This window comes from Stegastes partitus, unplaced genomic scaffold (assembly GCF_000690725.1).
Source record: "Stegastes partitus isolate 25-593 unplaced genomic scaffold, Stegastes_partitus-1.0.2 Scaffold1777, whole genome shotgun sequence".
NCBI lineage: Eukaryota > Metazoa > Chordata > Actinopteri > Pomacentridae > Stegastes > Stegastes partitus.
Genome location: NW_007579508.1, coordinates 33,581 through 44,092, shown reverse-complemented (window position 1 = coordinate 44,092; position 10,512 = coordinate 33,581). Strand labels below are relative to the sequence as shown.

The 10,512-nt window shown below is 41.3% G+C and overlaps 1 protein-coding gene across 1 annotated transcript in view; it reads right to left on the bottom strand.

Annotated features, from left to right (window-relative positions):
- LOC103372548 (arylsulfatase I-like) overlaps nt 1-7,414 on the bottom strand; it is a 17,419-nt gene extending 10,005 nt beyond the window's left edge. The window contains exons 1-4 of the mRNA XM_008302212.1: nt 7,211-7,414; nt 4,433-4,643; nt 2,673-2,812; nt 915-1,064 (exon numbers count right to left, since the gene is read on the bottom strand). Of these exons, the coding sequence (XP_008300434.1) occupies nt 915-1,064; nt 2,673-2,812; nt 4,433-4,627 (485 nt within the window). The 5' untranslated portion in view covers nt 4,628-4,643; nt 7,211-7,414. The remainder of the gene's footprint in view (nt 1-914; nt 1,065-2,672; nt 2,813-4,432; nt 4,644-7,210) is intronic.
- Between the last annotated feature and the right edge of the window lie 3,098 nt (nt 7,415-10,512).

Here is a 10,512-nt window from a genome sequence, read left to right as displayed (position 1 = left end):
CATAACAAACGAGGAAAGAACAAAACCTAAAACTTCAATCAGAGATAACCATCATGATGAATGTCATCCACTTTCTTCAGTGACCCAGATGTTTTCATCCAGCTCTGAAGTTGGAATTTGAAGTCAGGTTCATCGAGAGCCACCGTCGTTGAAAACTCTGGCTTGCTAACTCATTCTTGCTTCATAGTACAAGATTCTGATCAGATATGTAAAGTATTTTGCTTAATTTAGTTGTTTTTTTTTTGTACCCTATTAGGTGCTTTTAAACGGTGTCAGGAGGCGATCTGAAGAAATGCTCTATTAGCTCTGTTGATTTTGGTTTCAGCCTTTAGCTGTTTTCGATGGCGTCTGAAGGAACTGAACTTCCAGCATGCTACTGCTGTATGATCGGGTGCATTTTACATGAGATCTTTTCACATCCACACAACCTTTTCTTGCTCTAACAGCTTGTAAAAGCTCAATCCAGGAGCGGCGTTCCGAAGGTGTGGAATTTTTTACTGCCGTCCTTTTCCAACATCGGCGCATAGGCGGCTGTGCCCAACAATTTCTGTAATTTTCCAAAACTAACAATCTGAAATTCACGCCCAGCAAGACACAGTAGAGTTTTTCCCCCCATCACATACTTTGGCTCGTCTCAGCAGGAAAAGCACAGGTGAAATTATAGCAATAACAGCGACGCCGTTGTATTTAGAATCCTGGTAAACCACAACAGTGAGCCAACATGCATGAAACTTTTAACAAGGTGTGTGGAGGAAGAAAAGTAAGCAAGCAGCTGTCCATAGTTATCCCTTTTTCTTATTGATTTTTGTACATTTACCATCTGTATGACGGCAGGCTTTTATTGGCTATTCATAGCTAAAGTGGGTTAGTCAATCATCATCAGCGATTTTCCTGTTTATGGAATAGGAACTCACCTGTAGAAGCCCAGGTGCCACTTGCCGACCATGTGCGTGGCGTATCCAGCCTCGCGGAGCCTCTCGGGCAGAGTGTCCATGTGCGAGGGCAAACAGCTGGGCTGGCTGGGTCTGATAATGGAGTGCTGTAATCCTGTGTGGATCTGATATCTGTAAGACAGAAAAGAATCTGTTGCTGGCTGCACAAGACGAGCTGCTCGCACAGAATCCGCTGTTAGACCGCCGCGGTGCAACCACCGACTCATTAATCCTCCTAATCAATAACCTGATTATTCAGAGCAGCTGCCTCATTTTAACCAGCACCTCGGACTCAGTAACTCTCTGCTCACTGGTCAGTTTCCACATCTGTTGGATGATTATTTTCTCTTCTTGTGCTTCTCTAATATGTAAATCCACCCACTAAGGATCAATAAAATCCTAATGAGGTATTGAAAAATGGCTAGAAACTTACTATACAGATTTCAGAGCACATCAATATGACCATGACTGTAAAAAAAAAAAGAAAAGAAAAGTGCAGCAAAAGAAAGAACTGCTTGTTGATTTTTACAAAATCTGAGATAAAAATATGATTTGGAGACAGAAATTGTACAAACACATTGAACAAAGGGACTACTACTGAAATTAAATCAATCACAGATCATTAGAAATGCACTGAAGAGCAGAAACAGAAGAATAACTCACATCGTTGTATCAGAACATTACTGATAAACCTTAAAATAAAAATATAGACGACAACAAGGAAACATGGTGTAACTGGTAAGACACATTAAACTGCATCTACCAACCACCGGTACTCGATGTCAGACATGTTGGGAGATAACGTAGATCATCTGATGCTCATCACATGGAAGTTGTTTGGTACTTGGAAAAATATATGTAAAGGAAGTCAACAGATATTTGGTGAAAATATGATTAACAACAAGTCAAATAGGAACGACAGCACTGCCAACAAAGGATTATTGGCCAAAACAAATTAGTGAAAAAAAAGCTTCTTAAAGGAAAATCTGATGCATCCTGAAATTACAAGAAGCACAACTGGAAGAAAATCATTTTTAAAAATGGACATTATGCAAGAATCAGAGTGGTGATATGAGAACAGAGCTGCAAATAAACCCATTAACAAATGATGGGGAAGAAAAAGTGGACGAATTTCAGCAGTTTTTTTGTTGTTGTTAAATGTTGAAAATCTTTCGCCACAAATCTTTAAGTAGGGAAAAAAAAATACTTGAAGCAATAAAACTAAACTAAAATGAGACCAGATGGTGTGAATTAATGCTAAAACTATTTGCCAGCGAATCAAATACTTGACAATTTGAAAGACTGGCAAGAAATTTAAATCATTTTATGAGCAAAAGCACCAAACATGGAGTGGTTGCAGCCTGTCTGCTTGTCCAACATGTCACTGTGGGCTGTAGAGACTGTGATGCTTATTTGCATCTATTTTCTAACGTTTTGTGGAATAAATTATCTACAAATATCCAACATAAAACATGAAAACAACCATCAGTTGTTGCTAAGAAAGCATCTTATGGATATTCAGCTCCACACCGAAGGAAGAATGTTCAGTGACGCTTAAAATTAGATTCTTCCTGCATTCACTCAAATAAGTGGAAAATAGTTGAGTGGATGTATGTGGAGCAGCCAAAGTAGTTCCTCCAAAAGTGCAGCAAATATTGTTCAGTTTCGTCTAAAACATTAAAGCAAACAGGACGGCCTGCCCAGATGTAAGGCAGGAGGCCAGTAGAGAGGCGTCTGTACCTGCCGGTGATGAGCTGGCTGCGAGACGGAGTGCAGATGGGCTGAACGTAGTAGTTTTCCAGTTTAACCCCTTCTGCTGCCAGTTTGTCCAGAGTGGGAGTCTTGATGGTCGGGTTGTGGTAGCCGATGTCGTTGAAACCCTGTTCATGGAGGCATCAAAGAGTTTTTAACCTTCCTGCACGTTTGAGCCATTTTCAGCTCTACGTAGGAAATAAATAAAGACAGCACCGAAGAAAACGTCCCTGATTTAAATTTGGTCGACGCCCCTTTTGAAGTAGTTTCCTTGTGCAGCGACGCACTGCTCCCAGTGCTCCTGCCACATTTGAAACGCCACCTGCAGGTCCTGTTGTGTAAGTGCATCGAGCACCATCTCTTATGGTGATCCTTCAACTTGAATTTTATTTTGACAACAAGGAAGAAGGAGCGAATTCTGCTGAGTAAGGCGAGTGGAGAATGTCTATTGGAGCAGCCAAAAAACATTTAGTTGTTTTCACTGAATCTTCTTCCTCAGACGTTACAGAGTTACAGGAAAACTCTGCGTTGACAGTTTGACCCTCGCAGACGGTTTCACCATGCACGACCTCGATAATGTCTCTCCCACTAAGCCCCGACTGTTGGTCTCTCGGTTGTAGCCGTGGATCCAACTCTCATCACTAGTGCTGGCCTTTGACATGAGGGTTTGGTCAGTTTGAGACATAACTTGATGTTTTCTCTCTTGACAAGTTTAAGCTCCATGGTAAACACCTGCAGGTCGTCAGAACAGGACGTCAAAAGGGTTTTAAATGTGGCAGGAGCAGAGTGACGCAGCATAAAAGGACACCTCTGAACAGGATTACAGCTAAAGTTAAGATGTTTTTGCTTTTTACAGCCACGATCTTCATCACAGCTCATGTATGTTGATGTTGGTTGGTGACTCCATCTCCAACCACCAGGCGGATCGTCCTTCTTCTGAGATAACAGATGCTGTTAAAGGTCAAGATGACCATGTGCAGATATGTTGCTGCTCTGTGAGTGCTTCTAGCTTGTGCAATCTTTTGGTTTGTACCTTCTTACGGCACATTTGGTTCATTACATGTGACAAGGAAACAAACTGATAACATTGCAAAAGCTTCACTGTCTTTGTTTCATAGTAGTGAGCAGTTCATATTCTGGATTCTGGCGTCCGGTACTAACGAGTGAGTAATCGGTCTGTGATGTCCATATTCGTGCAGTGGATACTCTGTCTTTTAAAATTAAAATTCACATTTAAATCAGCCACGCTAAGCGATCACACACCGACGCTTGCTGTGCTGCTTTACTATGAGCAGATGTCTGAATCAGTTTGCACAGAGCGGATGTTTGTGTGGGAGACTTCAATTTGTTTAACTGCTGATAAACAGGATTTTCAACTACTTTTTTTAAAGTTATTTTTTTGGCCTTTATGCCTTTATTTGATAGGACAGTGGGAGAGAGACAGGAAAGTGGGGAGAAGAGTAGGGGGAGGACATGTGCGGGAAAGGGTCATGAGCGGGACTCGAACCCATGACCTCCGCATCGGGACTGTAGCCCTGTACATGGGACGCCAGCTCTACCAGGTGAGCTATAGCGGCGCAACTACTTTTAACTTGGCCTGCTTTTTTCTAATTTCACGCCACTTACAAAGGACTTTGGGACACCGTGATATGAATATTATCTCTAACTGCAGAACGTGTAGCGTGAATGTAAATATGACGGCATGTGTTGAGTCTCTGCATCTTAGCAAAACCGACTTTCACACACACCTGATCGTCTGTGAGGATGAATATGATGTGCGGCTGGTTCTTCTTCTCCTGAGCTGCCTCCTCATTCTGAGTGTTTCTGTCGTTCTGCTGCTGCATCTGGTTTGGTTGGGACTGATGAGCGAGCAGGCCGTCCAGGCTGAGGAAGACGCTCAGCGCAGTCAGAGCCACGGCAGCAGCAGCAGCAGCAGCCTGCATCGTTACAGCAGGAGCCCTGCAGGGAGCAAGATACGAAAAAGAAAAATTAAAAATCACGACAATGCAGCGACAACTTCTATGAACAAAACACCAGGGAAGCGAGGCTCAGAAATGTGTGAGTCGGCACAAATTCACACAAGCGTGCCATCGCTGGAGGACCGAGCGTAGATCATAAAACCACATTTGAGACGGACTTGCCAACTTGGCTGTAACTGAGATCTGAAACGCATCCATCTGGTGGAGAGAGAGCTAAAACTCAGAGGAGGGCTTTTTAACCATTTACAATCTTTGGAATTGAGTAACAGAAATAAAAGGTGATGAAAATGTTAATGTTGCCTGAGAGAAGAAACAGGGCAGCAGCAGCGTGCGGGACGAGGACTTCACTCATTATTCTTTTATCGCTGGCTGTTGGGTTTCATGGAGCCGCTTACGTTTTAGCGCGCAGGACTGTGCAGCGTGAATAAAATCATCTGTTACTGGATGTGTCATTTGATTCACAGATGGACTGATGTTGTCCTTGTGCAACTTCACTAACATGCTACAGTTAAATCATCTCACACTAACTGTATTGTTTTAAAGGACAAATTGAAAGCAGCTCACTCCGCCCTTCGTTTGTGAGCTTCCATTCTTTTATTTTTCTGTATGTTTTCCTTTATATCTGATGACAGATTTGATCTTTCTGGGCATCTGTGGCATCACCTCGAGGCTTCCTGCAGAGCAGTTTTGAAGCTTTTATCGCCCATTTTTGGATTATAAGTTGGAGCACGGACAGACCCGTGACACGGTTGATTATACAAACCCTGAAGCTTTAATAGAGCTGAAATGGGTGATTCAAATAAAGATTCAACCTATTGTTTGTGATCAACAGGTTTCTGTTCTGCTGTAAAGTTGGACATTTTGACACGGAGGCTTTAAGAGCTGCAGTTTTTGGCACAACAGTATTTGCCGTTTGGATGATGCCAGTCCTGCTCTGGTATTCTGTTGAGAAAATTTCTGACATTTCTTTTATTTTTTTACAGTTTCTATCAGCTCCTCTTTGCCGGAGGGGCTCTGCTGCTCTATTTTACACTTTCAAATGCGCCCAAGGTTGGATTCAGCTCAGGGGTCAAGCTTTGTCAGGCTGCAGTTTTTTTTCACTTTTTCTTTCTCGCACGGCTGTTGCAGTGTGTTCAGGATCTTTGTCATATTGGAAAACTCCTCTCCTGCCAAGCGTCTGCAGACTGGGAGTCATCATTCTATTCATTCACGGTCATTTCTATAAATGTCATCTCCTACACACCTTTTTGCCTTTTGTCACTGCGCTCGTCCCGGCCAAGTCCGCGCCCGACGCGTTGGATCTCATCTGATCCAAACCGATGGATTTTTATTACATCTGACCGAAGAATGTGCTGCCAGGATTCGTCGGGCTTCTTTTCATGTTGTCTTGCACAGATTAGTCTTGCAGGTGCAGCTCTGACTGCTGCTTTTGTACATTCTCACATCTTTGTGCAGCATCACTGTCTGCTTTCTTACTTGTTCAGATAATTCTTTGCCTTGTTCATGCAAGTTTGCCTTATTTGGGAGCTCACACGTGTCTTGTTGTATTTTGTGACCTGCATTTTCCCTGTAGTCTGTGTAACCTGTGTGTTTTTAACTACACAATATAACATCCATGCTTACACGTATACAACATCAAGCAATAATGTAGTTATTCTACGATGGCACATTTAACATTTTAGAGATATTGCACACAAATGTTTTGTTGTATTCTGTACACATCAAATACAATTTTCAACTCACTTACTGCCAAAACAAGTGATTAAACTCGGTACATATTTAAGTTAAGTTCGATTATTAAGACTTTTTGTTCAGACTTGCCCCATTTCTTTCGTCATGGCAGTTTGCAATGATGCTGAGCTTAAACTGACACCATTGATTTATCTTTTTTTCAGTTAAACAACTTATTTAATTCAAGTGAAACATCAACCCTTACAGCCCCCGGTGAGCGCCCAAAAAGCACCGACACGACACAGATGTTCAGTTTACAGTGATGTTAAACAGAGAAAATCGTCTTTTCATTGCCTCGGCCTGTGTTTTCTGTATCTGCAGCTCAGTGTGAAGGAACCAGGAGTCAGCAGATCGTCTGTATCTGTGTCATCTATGACATGTTTATAAACCTCAAAGCCCAAAGCAGCACATAGTGTTGATTTCATATGTTGAGCCTGATGAGAAGCAGCTGCCTCACAGTGAATGGAGACCACGCTGGACTGGTTACACTGGGAACACTTCTCCCTCTGTGTGTGTGTGTGTGTGTGTGTGTGTGTGTGTTGTACATGATCTCTTTCCTGTCACAGCCTTGAGTGTGTTAGTTCAGACTGTTCAAGCACTGACTAGTCTTGCATAGAATTTGTTGTAATAAAGTCTGCAGCCTGCATCCAGTCCTGCTGAGACACGGAGTCCATCAGTGACATTAACAACACCACCATGACACTGGCATCACAGCTCATCCAGCAGCTACCTTCAAAATGAGCCCGTTTCTAATTGAACACTCATCCATTACTCACATCAGCAGCGTGATTTCAAAGCCAGGCCTAAAATCAATACCTCGATAAAGGATCAATGGGAGTGAACGGCTCTTGTCCGCCGCCTCGCCGCTTTTCCTCTCCGCCTCGCTTCAGTTCATTCTTCACACCTCGGCTCCTTCTTCGGCTCGGAGAAAGTTTGGTTTGCGGAAAGTTTGCAGAAGACGCCGCATGTCCTCAAGTTTCCACAAACCCTTCCTTCCTTCACTGAGAGCGTCCTCACCGCCGATGAAATACGAGCGAAGTCAAGCTGCCCGCAAACACGCTCACGGCACCGGCGCGACCGGTCAAATAAAACACCGGCGACTCAAGATGTGGCCGCTTAGTATTAAATGGACATCAAAAACCAACAGGATGTGCTGCATTTTAAATTGTGTGGCTATAAATGAACACTTTCCCCTCCGAAAACACAACGTTTTAACAACAAAAATGCGTCCTAGCTTATACATTTAGCAGTTACAAATCTCAAATTAGCTAACTGCTAGCTAACTGTTAATGCTAGTGCTAGTCAGTGCTAAATCAAATGTTAGCCACTATAATATTATATTTATTATTGAGATATTATTGTAAATATGATGTAATTAAATGTTCCTCAAAAGAGAGTACAATCAAGCATTATTAATCTTTCTTTTCTTACGTCAATATGCAAAGTAATTAAACATCACTTCTTGTCTACTAGCATATATTTTTGGTAGCTCCAGTTTTTCTCCAAAAATATATTTTTCTGGCATTTTGCCTGTATAAGATGTTTGTAAGTCTCAAAATAGTTTACTTTTTATTTATTTAAAAACAAACAGAGAGAGATGTTTATTGATGGCTGGATTCAGCTTACGGCTAAAGTTAGCTAGTATGCTTGTTGGCTAAAGGAGGCTAACATTCACACAAATGTGGCTAGCTAAATGCAAGCTAGCAACCATGTAAAACCTTAGCTAGCCTTTGCTAACTGACTAATTTCTAAAAAGAAAGTATCAATTTTCTTCATTACTAGAAAAACAAAGTCATCATTAGTTATCTTATATGCTAATATCTCTGAGGATGAAAATAATGTAAAAACATTCATTAATGTCATAAAAGACCAAACTACTTTTGTTTTATTTTTCCTGTCTGAAGCAGCTTTAATTTGAAGGTCGAACTGCTTCACATCCTCTATTTTTTCAGCTCATTTCTGCAACTTCACGCAGGGAAGCCTGTATTAAAACCCCGACACTGTTCCTCCGCCTGCTCCAAGTTGCTTTAATGTGTTTCTTGTATGTTGTGGCTCCTGTCACGGCTCCAGGTTCTCCCGACTTGCGGCTGCGGGAACACGGACAGGACGTGAGCCGAGCGGCGGGGCAGCAGGCTGGACCGAACCGGGCGGACCGAGCGGCCAGCTGGCACTCCGGAGGGAAGCAGGAATCTGTTCTCTTCAAGGCAGCACACTGTACAGATGCAACACAGCATCAGCTCGTCCATAAATAATCAGGCTGAGCTGAGAAATGGGTGGAAATTAATCAGGAAACAGCGCATCCGGTTATTGGAAATGCACTTTGCTCCAGTAATAAGGAAGAGATTAAGAAGAGTCAACAAACATGAAACACTCACAGCAGTTTAATCAGAAATGTTTGTACAAATACACACGAGCAAATTAGACAGAAAAACACCAAAATATGTGGAAATATGAGAACAAACATGTGGAATATATGAATAACTGGTATCAGAAAGTCATGCAGTCTGTGCAAATCAATCCAATCAATTATACAACATGTCTATTCATACATACAGATTAAATAAAATACACAATAAATAAAATGAACTCTATAAAGATTTTGGCACCGACCACAATGTGTCCATAAAATCAGGCGTTTCAATTTGATCCAATATTTGCTGATTAACATCTGAATTTTCCAGTTTTGTTCCTATCTGGTCCTATTGTCATTTGAAAAGTTTGGCTTTTTAGATTATTTTTCAAACAAATACAAGAGTTTTGGTGAAGACATTGTTGATATTCTTCTCCTAAGTGAAACCCTGTTATATGTACTTAGTCATCTGTCCTATTAAAGCATAGTTAGGGATTAACTCGGACATGAACATTTAGTAATGAAGAGAAATGCATTGATCCGTTTTGCTTTTCTGGCAGCTCTGGCATCCTGCAAAGGCTTTCACAGCTCACAAAGTGCTGTGCAAGAGAACAAAATAAATACAAGTATTAAAGCGCCCAAGTGTGCTTCTTTTTCTTTTTCTTTTTCTTTTTTATCTCCAGACATGTTGCAGCTGTTTCATCAGACTCGTCTTTTCTTTCACAAGTCCTGCCGTCCCTCATGCTGTGACAGTAACACATAAGTGGATGACTGACAGTGTTGATTTGAGATACCGTAAATGAGGCAGAAAGAATGTAGGAAAACTCTTCTTTTTTTTAAACTTTTTTTTCTGCTCTGTGTTATTTATCCAACAGTTTGTCTCGGTCCAGACACCCCGGACTGCAGTGGGACCCTCTGTTGGAGAGCCTCTGTGGCCGGCGTTGCGTCCCACGCCAAGTTTCCAACAAACAAAGCGGTGAAGGAGGCTGTGTGTGATTTATTGAGGCCTGACTCGCTGGCAGTGAGCAAAACATGCAAGAATGTTGCCACACATTGTTGTGGCTCCTTCGGTTGCTCACCCGGACTTAAATCGCACAATGTCAGCCCTTAATTTTCTCCACTTAAATAATATTAATGCTTCATTTAAATGCAAAGGCTTTAAGAATTTATGGATATTATTATGGGTTTCAGAGGAATTTATTCATGGGGGTTATGGAAGCCCATTGCTGCCATTATGAGTTATGAATGATGATAAATGGAAATGCATGAAATGAAGTGAAGAAGGTGTTGTCGTCTCTCATAATTAGCTTTAACTCTTTGAAACAGTGAGAAACCACATGAAGTAAACGTAAAAACTTCTTTATTTGGAGAATTTTTTTTCAAGTTTTGCTGTTTCTGTCTTTGTTTTCTGATGTGAAACTTTACGTATTAAAATATGTCATGGAAGCACAGCTGCAAAATCTAAATTCTGACCTTCTAAGTCCAAATTATGATGTTCAAGATGTAAGTCAAAATTTTAAATCATGGGATGCACATTTTGATTGAAAACTTTTAGGTTTAACTTGCTTACTCACTTCATATCGAAGTGAGTTAGTAGCTAGCTTACCTCAGAGCCACTGAATCAAAGTAAAGGCTTATCAATGAAAAATTCATGTCAAAATTATTAGAGACCAGTTTGTGCTTTTTTGGACAGAGAGTCAAAATGTTGAATTAGAAAGACCAATTTTGCCACGGTTTTGACTTATAAGTCCAAAAAATAGTCAAAATT